At 38.3% G+C, this 20,879-nt stretch overlaps 1 protein-coding gene across 4 annotated transcripts in view; it reads left to right on the forward strand.

The window, feature by feature from the left end:
* The window catches only part of LOC106054275 (tyrosine-protein kinase receptor torso-like), a 204,034-nt gene that overhangs the window by 135,840 nt on the left and 47,315 nt on the right, over positions 1 to 20,879 (forward strand). For all 4 annotated transcript variants that reach the window (XM_056018349.1, XM_056018348.1, XM_056018351.1 and 1 more), the window contains exons 7-10: positions 2,417 to 2,546; positions 9,361 to 9,453; positions 12,413 to 12,489; positions 20,525 to 20,693. In XM_056018349.1, coding sequence (XP_055874324.1) covers positions 2,417 to 2,546; positions 9,361 to 9,453; positions 12,413 to 12,489; positions 20,525 to 20,693 — 469 coding nt within the window. The remainder of the gene's footprint in view (positions 1 to 2,416; positions 2,547 to 9,360; positions 9,454 to 12,412; positions 12,490 to 20,524; positions 20,694 to 20,879) is intronic.

Raw genomic sequence — 20,879 nt, forward strand, 5'->3', positions numbered from 1 at the left:
GCTAGTACATCGCAAGTAAACTTCACAGTTCAGTCAATGTCAGTTTGCAAAACAAAATATCACAGCAACCAATCTCTCTCTTTCTACATCTGGACATTTGTTTATCAGTTTATCGATTTATTCATCTTGTTGCTTCTCTACACCATCTTGTTCTCTCTCTCTCTTTTCTTTCTCTCTTTTTCTCTCTCTTTGTCTCTCTCTCTTTGTCTTTCTTTCTTTCTTTCTATCTCTCTCCCTCTCTTTCTCTTTCTCTCTGCCTCTGTCTCCTTTTCTCTCTCTCTTTCTTTCTCTATATCTGTCTCTCTCTTCCTCTGCCTCTCTCTCTCTCTCTCTCTTTATATCTTTGTCATTATTTTTATTTGTTTTGTCTAGTATTATCACTGCATATCAGAACATCGCTTATGTTAATGAGCTTGGCCCTTATATGACATCCCTAGAAGTTAACCCCGAATGTTTTTCTTTCTTTCCGTGGAGTTGTCCTTCCATTCTTTCTTTCCGTGGAGTTGTCCTTCCATTCTTTCTTTTCGTGGAGTTGTCCTTACATTCTTTCTCTCCGTGGAGTTGTCCTTCCATTCTTTCTCTCCGTGGAGTTGTCCTTCCATTCTTTCTCTCCGTGGAGTTGTCCTTCCATTCTTTCTTTCCGCGGAGTTGTCCTTCCATTCTTTCTTTCCGCGGAGTTGTCCTTCCATTCTTTCTCTCCGCGGAGTTGTCCTTCCATTCTTTCTCTCCGCGGAGTTGTCCTTCCATTCTTTCTGTTATCTGTCCAATGTTGGTCTCGATAGAGAAAAACATCGGACAGATAAGTTAACTTAAGAATATTTTGTGTTAATTGTTGTTTTTATTTTTTGTTTGTTTTGTAGCTGATGAAGGCCTCGTGGCCCAAACGTCCTTTGTTTTACTTGGTCCGGCAGGGTTACATATATGCACGTTTTTCGTATTTTCTATACAGTTTTTAATGATAGGACTGTATAGAATTTGGCCCTTGATGTTTAGAGAGAGAGTGGTCCTTGAGGGACTGCGGGCACGACATGGCCTAAATTGTGCCGATGTGCCTAAAATCAAAATCAAATCATTCTATACAGTCGTTTACCCATGCAGCAGTAAATCTTTGTTTTTTTGAGTCTTTGTTACTTTGGAGCCCTGAGTTGTGAGGTTCTTTAAGTTCGTTGTGTCGCGTGGTGCAGTTTGAAGAGAGCCTGGATTGTCGTTCAGATTTATCGATGGTCCCGGGTTCAAACCCTGCCCGCTCCCATCCCCCGTGGTCCTGCGGGATGTTTGGACTAGGAAGTAATTGTCTTCAACTCTGAAGGAACATCCCAAACATGTGAAACATTTACAAACATTTTTACAATCGATCATATATTTTTTCAAAACAACATACTTTCTCTTTGGTGTGGGCCCATTGCATGTGTGATTGATTGACCAGTGTGTTAGGCCTGTAGTGTGTGTATGTGTGTAGTGAACACACTGACCTGTAGAGGTGACTTGAAAAATAAAAGTTTCCCTTTCAGACCTTGTGGTCTATAGGCCAGATGATGTAAAGGCCATCTGTTTCTTTAAACCTACAGTTGACGAGGGTGTCGTGTGGCCAGCACAACGACCAAATTAAAAAATCCCAGTCTTCACCGGGATTCGAACCCCGGACCCCGCTCAGCCACAGCAGAATGGCTAGACTGGATGATTTTTCTGGAGGGTCAAATATAAGTAGTGGCAAAATGTCTGAGCTTTGTTAAAGTTATTTGTATGTCGAAATGTTGAGAACGACTTGTATTACTAACGAAAATTCATTAATTTTCAAAATTAGCAAACTAGTGCTGAACCAGGTTGAACCACGTTGAACCATTAATGTTTCATTTTGTTCCCTTTGTGTGTTTTTTTTCTTTTCTTTTTATTTTCACCTCTCTCTTTTTTATCACTTCCACTCTTTCTCTCCCACTTACATTCTCTTTGTCTCTTTTCTCTCTCTCGTCTCTCTCTTTTTTATCACTTCCACTCTTTCTCTCCCACTTACATTCTCTTTGTCTCTTTTCTCTCTCTCGTCTCTCTCTTTTTTATCACTTCCACTCTTTCTCTCCCACTTACATTCTCTTTGTCTCTTTTCTCTCTCTCGTCTCTCTCTTTTTTATCACTTCCACTCTTTCTCTCCCACTTACATTCTCTTTGTCTCTTTTCTCTCTCTCGTCTCTCTCTTTTTTATCCCTTCCACTCTTTCTCTCCCACTTACATTCTCTTTGTCTCTTTTCTCTCTCTCGTCTCTCTCTTTTTTATCACTTCCACTCTTTCTCTACCACTTACATTCTCTTTGTCTCTTTTCTCTCTCTTCTCTCTCTTTTCTGTTCTCTCTTTTTTGTGTGATTTTACATAGACCACGAAGAAAAAAACAACAACTTACATCTCTTGACTTCTTCCTTTCAAGACGAACCAAAGTTTCTTGCTGATCTCCAACCTCAGTCATAACAGCCAGTACAAGTTTAGAGTCAGCGTTGTTTCCTCCAGGGGGCTCATTACCACGCCTGTTACGTCCAAGTTCATCCAACCCCCTAAAGGTAAACACTATTTCGGATGTTTTTAGTTATAAATTTTATTTTTACTTCGTGATAGACTGGCAATAACCATTTCATGCTCCTTCTTATTAGAGCATGGAATGGGTTGCTTGAGTCAGCCAGGAAAACCAATGACTTGGCAGAATTTAGGTCATTGGTTAACAGGTGTCACGTGTTTATTATGTTTGTTTGATTTGATGATCTTGATGATTATAAACTTGTGACATATGCGGATTCGGAGGTGCCTTGATTATAGTTCAAACACTTTAACAAGTAATGAAGTAACAAAGTGCTGATACGTTTTCTTTAGTTTTAATTATTTAAAACTTGAACTTGAAACAATAAATGTATGCACAAAAATATATAAAACAGATACAGGATTCAGTAAAAATGATCAATAAACTGAGTAACTATTTACTTTAAAACTAGCGACTTCTAAGTCTAACTTTCTAGCTCTCTCCCGTCCCAAGCTAACACTCCGCCTTTTATATCTTTCTTTAGAATAAAGAACCATGACATCTCAATACCCTTCCTTGACTCTTTGACCCGTTTACATTTAATTTTCTTTTAATTGTTTTTGTAATTCAACCTACGTTAATTATGTTTCCCTGCTGTAGCCTTGAACTAAGTTTTAATCGACGTCTTTCTGGCATTTAAGCGTGGGTACGCTGACCTGATTTGAGATAGGTACAATGTCCTCATTTTGTGAACAATGGGGTGTCACTAGGGACGTGATAACATGCATGACTAGATGAATGACGCGTAGAACGCAATCATCTTTTTTTTTTTTAAATAACGTTTTTAAGAAGATAAGATATCTGTCCATTGACTTTCATCGTAAGGGTGCTGTAACAGTTCCCGTAACCAAATCTTTCCACTTTTCTCCGTCGGAAGGTCATCTAAGTAGGATATCAGGATATCATTGTCCAGCCAGCTTTTTTTTTCGGACAATCCCTTTCTCCGTGCTCCTTCACTGGACCTTGAAAGATGGCAGTGAGTCATGTCCTACAACCTGACTGAACCAGCTCAGTTGTGGTCACTTCACAGTATTGAGGAGTGTCTCCTTTTAGCCAGCCAGAGTGTTGACTTATAACAGTAGAAACTCATTCATTCATCTTCTTTTCCTGGTATCCTATACCAAGCATCTTCCCTTAGCATTTACTCTCAAAAGCTTGAAGTCTTCTAACTGCCTCGGCGTTCAGTGTCCAACATTTACAGCCATATAGCTGTACACAGACCATCAGCAATATTACCAGTATCGAAATTGTGCATTTGGTCACATAAGAGATATGATTAGAACATTTAGGCGTTTAGAGTATCGCGCCACTTGAAAGAAGAACTATGATCTTAAAAGGTCAAAGGACACAAATTAAAGCTTCTCTATTTCTCGTCAGCTTGATGTCAGAACAAAACTATTCTTAGCTTCAGTTTGACCTACTTACTTACAGCCCGTCACCACTATTAGAGTTTGGGCCACCAACAATAGATCTCCATGGTACCCTGTCCTTGGCCATACTTTTCATCTTGTTCCAGGTGTAACCAAACTGTGTCTGCCTCTAGGTTACAAAGACAGTTTGTGTGGAAACACAAACTCAAAATCTGCCCACGAAGTGGTCCACCCAGGCAGGTAAAAAGGCAGCCTTCAATATTTTAAGAAAAATCTAGTTTGGTGCCCCAACGGTCCAGCAGATTAAGGGATAGGTGAACGTGAAGGTGAAGTTCAATATGAACCTGGCCTAACTGATGTCATTTAATGATTATCTAATTGATCTAATTATTTTGTAAAGGGTCAATCTCTTATTGAAATCCCTTTTTTTTTCTACAAAAAATCTAAATCCGTTTGCATAAATATGTTAATAATGCGGTACATAGCTCCCTTACTAAATAGCCTCCCGTATTTGTTACTATTAATAGTGAATGGTTGTAAAAATTGTGTATTTTTTATGAAAATAAACTGCTTGCATAGTTGATTTTAAAAATTAAATTTTTCGCTTTCAGAAAAGAAAAAAGGAGCCGTTGCTTGAGGAAATTGAATGGCCTAAAAATATATCATGATGTCGAATTATCAATATCTTTTCTTGTTTACGAGATCTAAAGGGGACGGACGGACGGACGGACGGACAGACATACCACACAAAACTAATAGCGTTTTAGACATCGTTTTAGATATCTTAAGTGGATTTTGTTGGGGGGGGGGGGAGGGGAGCAACACTTTTTGATGACAAATGAGTCTGACTTGAAAGGTAAGTCACTTTAAAGGTTTAGGGTCTCTTGGTACTCAAGGATGTCCAAATGAAGATGTCAGGTAGGCTTAACTTTCACTTAACATAGCCAGACGACGTTTAGAAAGGAATCTGTAATAAAAATTTGCATTTACGATTTCTTTTAAACTGTCAACTTTAGTGTCACATTCTTGGTGAGAAGCTTTTGTAGCTCGTATTTACTGTAGGTTGGAGTTCAGCACATGGTCCATTGTAGGCCTTGACCCCTGTAGGACATGGTTCGTTGTAGGTCTTGACCCGTGTATGACATGGTCCATTGTAGGTCTTGACCTCTGTAGGACATGGTCCGTTGTAGGTCTTGACCCCTGTATGACATGGTCCATTGTAGGTCTTGCCACCTGTATGACATGATCCATTGTAGGCTTTGACCCCTGTAGGAAATGGTCCATCGTAGGCCTTGACCCCTGTAGGACATGGTTCATTGTAGGCATTGACCCCTGTAGGACATAGTCCATTGTAGGCCTTGCCACCAGTAGGGCATGGTCCATTGTAGGTCTTGATCCCTGTATGACATGGTCCATTGTAGGCCTTGACCCCTGTATGACATGGTCCATTGTAGGCCTTGACCCCTGTATGACATGGTCCATTGTAGGCCTTGACCCCTGTAGGACATGGTCCATCGTAGGCCTTGTCGCCTGTTAGACTTGTTCCATTGCTACTGTAGGTTTGCGTCTATTGTATTTTGAGTCCTGTATAACCAGCAGCAAACCGCCACCTTTTTTTTTGTCAAGGTCTTTGTTCTACTATAGTTAACAATAGTCTATTAGTGCATTTGGTATGGTCTCATCGGACTTGTAGAATGCACTTCGTAATTTAGACTCACTAATCATGTAATAATCATATAGTTCCCCGAATATTTCTAAATGTAGGTCTCCTGCTGCGTCTTAAATTCTGCTGTCAGTGCATCATGCAATAAATGTTTCACACAATTATGTCAGCGATTTTTCTCTAATCCGGAAATTCGCCAGTCACGAATTTAAATTGTTTATGGGAAGACAACTGTTGTAATGCTATCATAGACATAAATAAATATAGACTGGCCGAAGGAAGTAACTTCATGTAACTTGAAAACATGTATATCTATTGTATTAGGATTTCCGAATTATAAAAAAATTGCATGATCTTCATTCTTAGAGATTAAACAAAACACTAGTGAAAATAATGTAATACTTATATAGGTTATGGCTGAAATAGATATGAATACTTAACTTTTATACTGCTCATAAATAAAGTACACAAAATTGCAAGTCACAAATTTTCGTTTCATAAAACTCTTTAATCGGCCAGTCTATATTTATCTATGTCTATGAATGCTATTAACTAAACCAACTTAAATATAGACACATTTTGAAAACTGTCATGTCTAAAGTAACAAATAATAATAATAATAATATAATGAAATAGTCCATTAGCACCTTGCACCATAACGTAGACATTACGAGTTCTGTGGTTTAGTTTTGTCTGGCAACGGTATGGCTTTATAAAAATTCCTCGCAACTTCGAGGATCATCTACAGTGGATTCGATACGTTAATGATATTTATAATGAGCCGTGATGCCGGTATATCGCGGATACTGAGAAAGAGTCTAATCAACGATGAGTAACCAAAATATTTCATTAAATACATTAAAATTTCATACAATTCTTCAATATTTCTATCACTTGTCAACAAAGAAAATTGTGCACATCTTTTTCATTTCGTTGTCAAATTCTTTTCCATTTCTTTTTAGATAAGATAAGATAAGATAAGATAATTTTTTTTTATCCAATCAAATGGAAATTCAGTTTGACTACAATCGACTACCTCAGCGTAACTAATGTAACAATAACATTATAGATGCAAATACAAAACACATACACACTCATAACCAGCGCTTTAGGAGTTAGACTTCTATGAACTTCTCGATGATGACAGATGATCTTGTAACTCTCTGACCGACAGTGGGATGAAGGAGTTTTTAAAATCTTTCTGTTTTAGTTCTAATGGAAAGGCTACGGCCACTTCGTTCAGATCTGATGTAACAGTGGTTTAATGGGTGCAGGTTGTCTTTAAGAATCGTGAGTGTTTTGGAAAGGCATCTTTCATGGATAAGCTCTTCAACAGAGGATTTATTATTCTATATATCTTAAATTTGAATAATTTATTACAATATGCACACAGGTACAGCACATACGAAAGTGTTTTAATGAAAAACTTTTTAAAAAATTAGTTTACTATAAAGTATTTATTAGACTAGGTTCCCGAAAATATATTTCTCTTATTGTGTAAACTAAAAATATTTTTAATAAATTATGTACATTCTTATCATAAGCCCTAAAGGTGACCAAAAATATCATTTACAAATAGTTTTTACGTGCAGTAGTCTACATGCATTTGTATGTCCACGTATTCAACACAGGATATACTCTATTAACTCTTTCTCTCCGTAATTATTTTTTCCACGTTTTGAAAAAAATTCTTCATTTGCTCATTACTATTTCACTACCGTTGTTATGACTGGGCTTCAATAGCTTTGTCGTTTGTTATCAAAAGAATTTGTAGTTGGTGTAGAATAAAAGGGAAATGCATGCCTTTTTTTTTTATACAATTCAAAGTCAAGTTTAAAAAATTAAACTTTAATTTAATGAGGTCAAAATCAACGATGGTATCGTCGATTAGGAGAGAAAGAGTTAAAGTAAATTGTAGTGCCAGTGGAATATGTTATAGACTGTTTAATGTAAAGGGTTAGGGTTATGAACAGGTACAGAGAGGGTTTTATAAGTCCAAATACTCGTTATACTGTTTCCTCTACTAAGCGCGTGGCCTTGGAACGCATGTAAAACGAGGGAGGGGGGGGGCCTCACTGTAGATTGGTATTTGGACCCCAGACTTTACCCACACATATATAGAGGCTCGAACCCTATCTCTCTGCCTACTATAGCAGCATATTGCAAATAACGTTTCCTGATAGTTTTCAAAGTAATTCTCCAACTTAATCGTCTGCGGACTCCAAACGTAACAATTACCCTACCAGTGTTTATTAAGCTCGTCTGCTTTAACTGACATAACTTAGCGGCAGGCCGCTTCCGAACGAGACAGCCCAGAGATTTCTCACAAAGGCCGCGGGATACACATTTAAGACCAAAAGGAAATCCACTGCCGAGGACAGACGTAGACTGCGAAAATAGAACTTAAAGGGTCTTAGACCAACCACTGGCAGACAAAGGTCATGTCTGCGCTGGTCCGCTGGATACGGCCGAATATGGAATTCACAGCGCGGCTGCCTAACCACGTGTAATACAGCACTCCTTAATCTTCGGAATAGAAGACAAGCCTTAGTATTATTATTATTATTATTATTAATCTTGTAACACACAAGTTTTAATACGAATGCTCTTGGTCCTAGGGCTAATCCATTACTTATAAGCGGGACAAGATGCTCTTCATTTTTTATCGGTGGAAGGGTTCAGAAGAAAATGCCCGAGAGCAGTGGCGTAGCTAGGTTGGGGGAAGGGGAGACCACAATTGAAAGTCCCAGCTCTGCTTGAGGTGGGGCCCCCAAATGAATGTCCTAATTTTTTTTTTACATTAAATATTAAATATTACTGCCATGTCATCTCGCTATTAACATGGAGTCAAAAATACTAGAGAGAATTGATCTAGATGATGTTATAGATGTCTTTGCTGCACAGAAAGCACCATGTGAGGCGATATGAATTGAGATTTGTCACTTGTGCATTATCTCGCTAGTGAACAATTAATTAAAAGAGTCTTCGTGATTATGTTTTGTTAATGTTACTTATATACTGTACCAATTGGAATTTAGACTTAAATAATTTAAAAGTAGGCTACATTATCTCATGTCATGATGTCGAATGTTGAAATGCAGGGGGGCCCTGGAGACGTTAAAAGCCCCCTCTTTTAAAGAGGCGGTCGCTGCTGACTAGATCGAAGGCCTTTGTCAGGTCAATGAACGCAATATACAAAGGCATCCTTTGTTCTCTGCACTTTTCCTGAAGTTGGCGGATGGAGAAAATCATGTCAATCGTGGATCTCCCTGAGCGAAAGCCGCATTGTGATTCTGGATAGACCCGATCAGCGAGTTTTTGTAGCATGGGAAGTATCACTCGAGCAAAGACTGTGCCTACAGTACTTAGGAGGGAGATTCCCCTATAATTGTTGCAGTCGCTTCAGTCACCTTTGTTCTTATACAGTGTAATGATTTTAGCATCCCGCAGGTCTTGTGGCACAACATCTTCTTGCCAACATTTGCAAAGCAGTTCGTGTAGAAGTTGGATTAGAGTATTTTTGCATTGCTTTAGAATGCATTCCCAAATTAAATTAGTTATACAAATTCGAAAACTGAAATAAAATAATTTTTGGTTGGTGAAGGTGCGCGCGCGTGTGCGTGTGTTTGTGTATTCCTTTTTTTTTTCCTCCCGTGTAAATTGTAAAAAAAAAATGTTACCGCTCAATACTTTTAATATTTCAATCTATAATAAAAGCTCAATGTATTAACGGCTTTTTAATGTTAGAGTGTTTGTTCTTTTGACAGCTGAACTGCCCCAGGCACCTCGAAACATCTCTGTGTATCAGTTTGTCACGAATCAGACTTTGAAGGCTGAGGTCAAATGGCAACTACCCAACAGTAAGTACTAACACTAGTCAACAGTACTCCCCTCCCACGCCACCATTTCTAACTTCTGTCAAGGTGGGTTTTACGGGTTTATCTAGGGGAAGATTTAATGAACGGGGTTCCCAATCTCAATAGGCTAATGTATTAATCAAAGAACAACAGCGAACCAAGTTGCATACTAACCGAACTGTAAACAAGTAGTCAATGATCGTAAAACAATAACAATATTTAATACTGACAAGGTTACAAAGACAGTTTGTGTGGAAACACAAACTCAAAAACGGCCCCCGAAGTGGTCCACCCAGGCAGGTAAAAAGGCAGGTTTCAATATTTTCAGAAAGAATATCAGATTAAAATTATATCATATGCAAATGACAGAGAAGAATGGAGAAAGAAGGTTGACAGATCTTATGTGGTGCCCCAGCGGTCCAGTAGACCAAAAGATAGGTGAAAGTGAATGCAAAGTTAGATGTTAACCTGGCCTAACTGATATCTTATGATGAATATCTAATTGGTCTAAATGTTTTGGGTTGATCTCTTATTGAAATCCTCAAGAAAAAAACATTTCAGTAAAAAAAAAAATTCCCTTTAGTTAAGTGTTCTATGACTATAGGGTAGCACTGCAGTTTTACGCGATAATATGAAAAACTACCTATTAATTGTTGTTTTAAATTATGTCCAACTTATATGCATACTAAATAAATTTTTCTCTTAAAAAAAAAAAGAAAAATTAATTTTTTAAAATGTAAATGTAGTAGTTAGTATGACAGAACTTATTTAACTAAGCAACATATTTTTTTTTTTACAAAAAATCTTAAATTATTTGCCTATATGTCCTAAAAATATAGTATGTAGTCATTCCCCTACTAAAGAGCCTCCAGTGTTTGTTACTATTAATAGTGAATAGTTGTAAAAGAACTTTCATTGGTCTAAAATATTATGATGTCGGATTTTCGCTATATTTTCTAGTTTACGAGATCTAAGCGGGACGTTCGGACGGATGGACGGACAGACATTCCACACAAAACTAATAGCGTCTTTTCCCCTTTCGGGGGCCGCTAAAAAAACAAATACTTGATATTCAGAATGTAGACAAATAATAATAATAATTAAAATTATAGCTTTCATATAGCGCTACTTTCATGTTTATAGCATGCTCTGAGCGCTATGGTCCAATCTCATTTATGGGCAAGTTTTGGATGGGGAGAGGTATTGGGGTTTTCCGTGCTGCCTCATTAAACACAACTCTGCTCGAGTCTGGTGTCGAACCTCGAGCCCCCTTCATAGATAGCCAAGCCAAGTTCAAACTTAACCTCCCGACCAAGCTTCCCATACGATAATAAAGTAATGCACGCACATTCAATTTCGGCCACAGGGACCTGTGGCTCCAAAGAATACACCACGGAGATGCAAGACTCAAACTAATCAAGGCTCAGTCACGGCTCAAAACCACACTCTCCATCGTGGCCCCAAGCCCAACACCCTGAAACATGGAATAACTAGGTCTAGCGATGCCGCTAAATCACGTGATAACTTCCTATACGTAAGAACACAATCTATTAAACAAGATAAAAAAAAAAAAAAACTTCACGCGCACACGACTTCTGCTCTCTGTCTACATTCAATAACCCTGCTAGGACTTCAAAAAGATCCTTCCATAAGTAACCCTTTATCTCTATTTAAAAAAGAGATTAGTGTAATCACAAAATTTACGTGAATACTAGTCCCCTTGGTTGTGGTCACTTTTAGAAAGCATACTGCATTTTCAAAGAAAATTTTAGATTCTAATAATGGTCAAGGACGCTACGTTTAAAACTCACTGCTATCAACTAAATAAAGGTAAGTTTGTGCTGCAAGCGGAAAGAACTCCCAAATGTGATTTTGTAGTGATAAGAAGTAAGAACATGCCTTCTAAATTACATAGCTAATCAACTCTTTCTATTTTCTACACACCGGATACACCTAATTGCTAGCTATTTATAGCTTTCTTCCAAAAGATAAAAGTCTCCAATTCACTTTTTTTTGGTTAGCTTTCACAAAAAACTCCTCTCAATGCCAAAGTGATCCAAAATGCACTAAGTTTCTATAGCAATGTAGAGTGAATGATAGTTTTCTGTAAATTACCTTATTTCTTTAAGAGCATTTCTGAAACACGACACAAGAAATTGTTAATAAACACATGCTTTAAAACCTTTTTTTTTACGTTAAAAACGCATACGAAAGAAGCTGGACAATCGTTATTATACAGCACACCACACTCACCCATAATTTAATGAACTAGTTGAAACTGAAAGTTAACTAATTACAAAACTGAAGGCAAAAAAAAAAAAAAAATAAAAAAGGCGGCCTAGTTTTAATTAAAAAAAAACATTTTTATAATTAAGAAATCCTAATGTTTCTTCTTTCTCCATTTCAACGTCTGGTGACACTGTCAGTAGAAAATGTCATTATTCACTAGAAGCGGGGGAGGTGAAGGCCTTTAAATGCCAAGAACAGATGACGTCACTAACCCCAAGGGAGTGAACAGATATTTCTAAAATAACTTTGTTTTAACAGATATTTTTTTGTTCACATTAGAAAAAAAATAATAAAAAAATAACGTTTTAATAGGTGTTATTCCTCTATTTAGCGTGCAAATTCATGGGCTCCAAAAAAAAAAAACATGTTGGGATTATTATTATTATAGCTTTTATATAGCGCTACTTTCATGCTTATAGCATGCTCAGAGCGCTTTGGTCCAATCTCACTTGTGGACCAGTGGGGGGGGGGGGAAGGGGGTATCTAGGAGTTGGTTTTCCGTGCTGCCTTTAGGCGCTCAGTAAACGCTACTCTGCTCGAGTCGGGTGTCCAACCTCGAGCCCCCTTCTAGGTAGCCAAGATAAGCCAGGTTCAAGCGCACTTAGCCCCTCGACCACGCTTCCCACATTACACGCTTCTATTACACTTACATGGGGGTGATATTTTGTTTCAGATGTTGGTTGCCATTTCAAACTTTACTGGATGACGTCATCTGAGACCAAGCCGAAGCTGAGTTATAAAGAGCTGAGAGTAAGTAGCAATCAGGCGATAAATCTTATCTTATCTTATAAAATACAGACGTTACTTTAAAAAAAAAGATGATTAAGTCCTACGCGTGCTCCTATGTAAATCTAGTCATGCATGTTAATTAATGACTAAAATTCTGCCAAGTCATCGATTCTCCTGTCTGACTCAGGCAACCCATTCCATGCTTTAATAGCACTAGGAAAGAAGGAGCCTTTGTACAAATTTGTCCTAGCCTATGGAACGAGGAATGTGCCTTTATCTTTGTGTCTTTGAGTATTTTATTAAATTTTGTTTTTGTATTTGAAGATCATGGTTCAGTGTTTTATGTATAATTGCTACTTTATTTTTAAGTCTTTAGACGGCTATCTTTCATATTTTAACTTTTCATATACAATAGTTGATAGATATTATTAATTGACACGTGAATACTTTTTTATGTTGCTTCATATTAATGTATACTTAAAGAAGGATGATTTTATGCTGGCGACGACTATGTACAATACTTGACAATACATTGTTACTACGCACACTGCAATATGGTGCTGGTTTATGAGTACTGTTTGCTGCAATGATGACATGAGCATTGTTAAGAGTGGGGTTGAACTAAAGAAAGTAACTCACCGATTCTCAGATCACTGGTATCTCACCGATCGCAGAAACACAATCCAACTAAGATCAATCAATATCCCCGATAAAAAAGAAATAATGTCACAATCTCCCAATCAGATTTACACATCCCGATTCACTAACACAATCGAAAACAATCCTCAATCCTCAATCAAGAATTCCAAACCCATCACTCCAGTTTCTTAACACATGTACACACTAGTTTAGGTCAACATCATAAACAAAAATCAACCTACCTTGCACATGGAAGAAATGGTTAGTCTGGGAGGAACAGGGTTACAACTTGCAATTCTCTGTTGCTTTTAAAAATGTTTATGTCTCTATAAAGATGTCTTAGACTTAGACTTAGGTCCTCCCGCGCCGTTCGGCGCATTGGGCGACAAGCTGTCTCCATAATGATCTGTCACTGGCAATGTCTGGAGCCTCCTCCCATCTGGTGTCCACTGTTCTGAGGTCCTCCATGAAGGTGTGTCGCCAGGTAATACGAGGACGTCCCTGTTTGCGCTTTCCTCGTTTTGGCTTCCAGGTTATCGCAACTCTTGGTGTGCGTAATTCATTTTGACGTAGAACATGTCCCGCAAACCTCATGCGACGCTCAGTCACAACCTCACTAAGTGTTCGACTCCCAGTTCGGCATAGGATTTCCTTGTTTGAGATCCGGTCTGTGTAACTGACTCCCAAAATCCGTCTCAGCCATCTCTGTTGAGCCACATTTAGTCTTTTCTCAATTTTGACAGATGACTTCCACGTCTCACATGCATATGTAGCAGTTGGAATGACGATTGTGTTGAGAAGGTGTATTTTTGTCTCGAGTCCAATGGCTTGGCTAGTCCAAATAGGCTGCAGCCTTTGGAAAATGCTCCCTGCCTTTCCTATTCGACATGCTACATCATGGTAAGCATCTCCATCATTTGTTATGATGCTGCCAAGGTACGTGAACTTGTCCAGCTCTTCAAGCTTTGACTCGCCAAGTCTGATGGGGACACCCTTTGCCTTATATCCCACTCGCATAATTTTAGTCTTATCCAAGTTTATGCGGAGGCCAATTTTGGGTGCCTCTCTGTCTAGGCTCTCCGTCATTTCTTGAATGCATTTATTTGTAGCCCCGAGTAGTGCAACATCATCAGCAAAGTCCAAGTCCATCAATCGGAGTTGTTCATGCCATGGAATACCAAAGGCAGTCTGGTTCATTGCTCTCCTCATTATGTAGTCGATGGCTAGGAGGAAAAGGAAGGGAGATAAGATGCACCCCTGTCTCACACCTGTCTCGATTGTAAAAAACTCTGTTGTTCCCTCTTCTTTTTTAATGCAGCAACTAGACTGACTGGGATACCGTATTCTCTAACTATTTTCCATAGTGATTCTCGGTGGACACTATCAAACGCTTTTTTGAAGTCCACAAAACTGATCATTAGCCGTTGTTGGTACAGATGTCTATGTCTCTATAAATATGTCTATGTCTCTATAAAGGTGTCTATGTCTGTATAAAGATGCCTATGTCTCTATAATGATATCTATGTCTCTATAATGATGCCTATGTCTCTATAAAGGTGTCTATGTCTCTATAAAGATGTCTATGTCTCTATAATGATATCTATGTCTCTATAAAGGTGTCTATGTCTCTATAAAGATGTCTGTCTCTATAAAGATATCTACGTCTCCATAAATATGTCTATGTCTCTATAAAGGTGTCTATGTCTGTATAAAGATGCATATGTCTCTATAAAGATGCCTATGTATCTATAAAGATGTCTATGTCTCTATAAAGGTGTCTATGTCTCTATAAAGATGTCTATGTCTCTATAAAGATATCTATGTCTCTATAAAGTTGTCTATGTCTCAATAAAGGTGTCTATGTCTATGTCTCTATAAAGATGCCTATGTCTCTATAATGATATCTATGTCTCTATAAAGATGTCTATGTCTCTATAAAGGTGTCTATGTCTCTATAAAGGTGTCTATGTCTTTATAAAGGTGTCTATGTCTCTGTAAAGATGCCTATGTCTCTATAAAGGTGTCTATGTATCTATAAAGTTGCCTATGTCTCTATAAAGGTGTCTATGTCTCTATAAAGATGCCTATGTCTCTATAAAGGTGTCTATGTCTCTATAAAGGTGTCTATGTCTTTATAAAGATGTCTATGTATCTATAAAGGTGTCTATGTCTCTAAAAAGGTGTCTATGTCTCTATAAAGATGCCTATGTCTCTATAAAGATGTCTATGTCTCTATAAAGATGTCTTTGTCTCAATAAAGATATCTATGTCTCTATAAAGATGTCTATGTCTCTATAAAGATGTCTATGTCTCTATAAAGATATCTATGTCTCTATAAAGATGTCTATGTCTCTATAAAGATGTCTATGTCTCTATAAAGATATCTATGTCTCTATAAAGTTGTCTATGTCTCAATAAAGGTGTCTATGTCTCTATAAAGGTGTCTATGTCTCTATAAAGATGTCTATGTCTCTATAAAGATATCTATGTCTCTATAAAGATGTCTATGTTTCTATAAATATGTCTATGTCTCTATAAAGGTGTCTATGTCTGTATAAAGATGCCTATGTCTCTATAAAGATATCTGTCTGTATAAAGATGCCTATGCCTGCATAAAGATGCCTATGTTTGTATAAATATGCCTATGTATCTATGAAGATGTTAGCGCTATTTCGATGACGACACCTGGGAAGACATAGCCTCATTACTGACCTGCGACGTCACAACCTGTGGGCAGTTTAGACCAATAGCTCGTTACCACGTCACAGGTCATGACGTCAGACATGTGACGTGGCAACAAACTGTTTATCTAAACTTCCTATAGGTTGCGACGTTGCAGATCGATGTTCAGGCCTTCTGTGTCGATTGGCCTCGGTCTACCCCCAAAGCGAATACCACTCTTTTCTGCGTTAAATTTGGACGAGAATGTCTCTCCAGAATAGATTTTTAACTCTACAGTGACAAGGAAATGTGTTGTATGAGATGAACTTTGGTCGTTCTAGAACTGAATGTCAAGGACACTATGCTGTGTATTATGATATTTATTATCTAAATATGGGCAGGACACGTCTGCAGAATGGAAGACCACCGCATCCTTAGAGAACATTTGTATGGCTAACTAAGCGAAGGAAAGCGCTCGCAAGGTGGTCAAAGAAAGCGCTTCAGGGACACCCTCAAAGCTTCTCTGAAGGCGTTCAGCATAGACTCAGCCATCTGGGAGACAGTGGCACATGACAGAGCATCATGACGTCGCGCTGTGAAAACTGGCGCACAGGTTGCTGAGGAAAAGAGAACAGCGCCGGCAGAAGAAAAGCGCCAGAGAAGAAAAGCAAGGCCCACGACACTAGCTCCAGCTGGAATAATCTGCCCAGTGTGCAGCCGAACATTCCGGGCTCACATAGGTCTCACCAGCCATATGAGGAGGCACAAAATCCCAGTGCAAAGCTTTCAGTCCCCTGGATGACAAAGTGGTCATCATCGAACCACGATGAACTATATTATCTAAATTACATCACATCTCAAACAAGACTAAACTAAGAATCTTTAGCTTTAATGTCAAGGCTGTCCTACTGTATGGTTCTGAAACATGGAGAACACCTGAAGCCACAACAATAAAAAATACAGACCTTCATCAACAGATGCCTGAGAAATATCCTAAAAATACACTGGTACGACAAAGTAGAAAACACCAAACTGTGGGAGATGAGTGGACAGAAAAATATAGAAGTGCAGATCTCAGAGAGGAAGTGGAGATGGATTGGTCACACCCTTAGAAAAGATACCAGCAACAGAGCTAGGCAGGCCCTAGAGTGGAACCCCAGGGAACAAGACGCAGACGAAGACCAAAAAGAACATGGCGACGCAGTGTTCTAGAGGAAGCCGAGAGGACAGGAAAGAGCTGGGAAACCATCAAAAAACTAGTAAGAGACCTTGGAGAGTGGCGTGTTTTTGTCGAGGCCCTACGTTCCATGAGGAACCCAAAGGAATGATGATGATGACATCATTTTTTAATGTGGCGGTCACAACCCGTACTTTTTGGTGCGCTAAACTACTTCTAATATTTTCACCAATATGCGCACGTCGTGACTGCTGTACATCATACAAGTTATTGATATTCACTATAGAATTTTTTATCATCAGAGTATTTGTTAATCTGAACGACTTATTTCTATTAGCTGTCAGGCCCGGGATACGAGTCTTGCACAAACAAATTACAACATATCTGACAGTTTTATATAAAGCCATCCATTCCAAGCTTTGAATAATGAAAAGCCGCTAGGTCTTAGTTGAAAAAAAACAGTAAAAACATTAATTTCGAAAAAGAAATCTCATCTATTATCAGTATGTAACCAAGGGCGTGATTCAGTTTAAGATAACACAAACACCTGTTTTTCGAACCCAGTGGCCTAGTTACATTAATACAGACTATCTTGCCATCCATGTTTAACCCGGGACTAGAACTAGTATTCTCACAGCCACGCTCAGTCTAAAAACTGTCATCAGTAATCTCAACGGGAAATCAGGCTGTCCTTGCATTCACATGCATTTGTAAACAAACGGAACAAATAAAAAAAAAATGGAAGGTATTACTTAAACCGATGGTAACCATCTCCAATGTCGTCTTCACAATTTTTGTGTCACCTGTGACCAAGGTCGTCCCACACCTTACAGGTTAGTCACTGATGTGGAAAAAAACATGTTATCAGGTGCAACAGAAGTCACTATGTAATTATGCCGACTCGCGCATCCGTTGTGTCGCTTGGTAATCTCAAAAAAATGGGGCTGTAAATGGTTAGGTGTTAATCCTTCTAATGGATACTGCATAATATCATGGCCTTCGTTGGGAAATGTTGTGAAGAGACATATCCCAAAATAACTCATTCTATTCTAATTATCCTCGAAGTGGCCGTATCCCATAACTCTTTTCTTCATTAATTATCCTCAATGTGGTCATAACCCAAAGCTGTATTGTACAACCATTATCCTCAAGCGTTCCAATTCTTTCTACATCCGTTGTCCCAAATCTCTATTCTACATCCATTATCCTCAAAGTATCCCTATCCCAAAGCTCTTTTCGACTTCAATTATCCCAAAGCTCTATTGTACATTCATTATCCACAAAGTCTATCTTATCTTATACAATACAGACGTTACTTCAGAAAAGAAGATGATTAGTCATTCATATTAACCAATGACCTAAATTTTGCTGGTTATCCTGGCTAGCTCAGGCAACCCATTCCGTGCTCTAATAGCACTAGGGAAGAAGGAGTATTTGTACTAATTTGTCCTAGCAACGAGGAATGTGCCATTATCTATTTCAAAGCTCTATTCTAAATTCATTGTCCACTAAGTCTATTTATCCCAAAGATCTATTCTACATTCACAATCCACAAAGTCTATCTATCCCAAAGTTCTATTCTACATTCACAATCCACAAAGTCTATCTATACCGAAGTTCTACTCCATTCTATATGTTGATTCAAATGTGAAAATCGTATGTCTCAAAAGCCCACGTTAAAGAGCGTAGAACATGTTTCTACTTTTTAATCTTTGAACAAGATTCGAAATTACCGAGAAATGTGCCAACACCAACATTTATCTTATCTTATCTTATATAATACAGACGTTACTTCAAAAGAGAAGATGATTACGTCCTACGCGTCATGCATTTAGTCATGCATATTAACCAATGACTTAAATTCTGCCAAGTCACTGGTTTTCCTGGCTGACTCAGGCAACCCATTCCATGCTCTAATAGCACTAGGGATGTTTCTAATTGTTTCTACAAGCAAGGCCTTAACGATTCCCTCCCGCTTAAGAAACTAACGATTGTCAGGTTTGGCCTAATCCTATATTTCTAATAATCTCATGCATCTTGACAATTCAAGGGTAGTAACCTGTTGCATGACAGAAGTCATAACACAGTTGTCTTTTCATTAAGCTGTTGTGACGTAAAGAGAAACAAAACCTGGCATTCCAATTTTAATGCGCCGTTTTATCACCTTGCCTCCGGTGCATTAGCAGTTAAAGGGTCATAAAGTGACCCCCCGTTAAACCTTGACCCCATAAAGATCTGTGTAATTCAATCACTGGTTTTGTAAATGAATTGAATGCGAAGTCCTGTTATTTCGTAAAATGGGTCATTTTGAAACATTCACAGCGCACACAATATATGTCTTTTTTAGCAATACATACATTTTATATAGCACTCACTTTATGAAACATACACATTATATAGCACTCACTTTATATAGCACTCATTTTTATAGCACTAAATGTATGTACATATCTTGCTTTTAGATATAAATATTTTTATTTCTTAGTAGATCTTTATTGAAGCCTTCAAAAATTTGTAGGGGCCTCAACAAAAATCTCTCCCCGGGAACTCCACATACGTAAATCCGGCCCTGCGACCAAGGCTTTAGAGCCCAGTCTGCACAAAGGCCAAAATGCAGTAGTTGTATTTAAAAAAGCATCATTACTATGAGCAGTTAATATAACGCTCACGCTATTCACCACTCAATTTTGTAGTAATGACGTCATGCGTGGCCTAAATTTACATTAAAAGTTAGTAAAGATAAAGCTGAATACTATTTAAAAAAAGCTTATATCAACTCTGTCTGTCTGGATGTTTGTCTGGGTCAATTTTTGATACACTTTGTTTCTTTAACATCCATTCTCGGATTAAGTTGAAAACTTTGTTGTGCTAAAAAAAACAACAACAACCGAATGAGTCAAACAATTAACCAATTATTTAATTAGTTATTGGTAATTAATTATTTGTTTGGTATTGAAAAAAAAGGAAATTAGTGCTATTTATTGAGATATGTGGCTGTTTATGTGGAACTACGGAAACGCTTCAAAGACCAGCTTAGGCGTCAACTTTCCTTGGCTAACATAGAAGAGAGCACCTGGCTGCATGCGGCCTCAGAGCGAGATAGCTGGAGGTCACTCACGAAGGCCGCGGGATACACATTTGAGACCAAAAGAAAATCTGCTGCCGAGGACAAACGCAGACGGCGAAAAGAAAATCTAAATCGACCACCTGCGGACAATGGTTATGCTTGCCCTGGGTGTGGCAAAATATGTAGGTCACAGCTGGGACTGTGCAGCCACGGGAAATACTGCATTCTTCACTGATCTTCAGACTCGAAGACAAGCCTTAGTATTATTATTCCCCTCTTTACTGTTCATGCATGTGTCTTTTTTTCTCCCACTTCCCAATCTCGGATCAAGTTGAAATTTTGCATACTTATTCATAGTCGATGACAATTCATGATTCAATAAAACAATAACTGATTAGTTAATCAATTAGTGCTAATTAATTAATTGTGTTTAATATAAAATAAGGTGAGCTTATCCCTTATACCTCTAGGAATGTGTTTGAGAATGTTGAAACTAGTTTTCTCGTCTCTAGGACTGGTCTTCGTATACATTCGAAATCGGACAGCTGGGCTTTGACAGAAACTACACCCTGGAGATTCAAACCTACGACCGCCACTTTCGTGTGTCCAGCGCCAGGGCGTTGTACAATTTCCACACTCTAAGTTGCCTGGAATCTACACAGTACAATTACCAGTCTTGCGGTAAGTCCACATTGAGAACTATATACTATGACTATTCTAACTTCATATCTTAGTGGACACAGCTGATATTGTCACATTAAGTCAATAAGCCTCAAGCTGCGCCCCCCCCCCCCAATCCGAATCCGGCCCGTGAAGTTAAAAGAACAATTAATTCAAATATACGACACCTTCGGTCTCTGGAAATGA

The sequence above is a fragment of the Biomphalaria glabrata genome, chromosome 1 (assembly GCF_947242115.1).
Source record: "Biomphalaria glabrata chromosome 1, xgBioGlab47.1, whole genome shotgun sequence".
NCBI lineage: Eukaryota > Metazoa > Mollusca > Gastropoda > Planorbidae > Biomphalaria > Biomphalaria glabrata.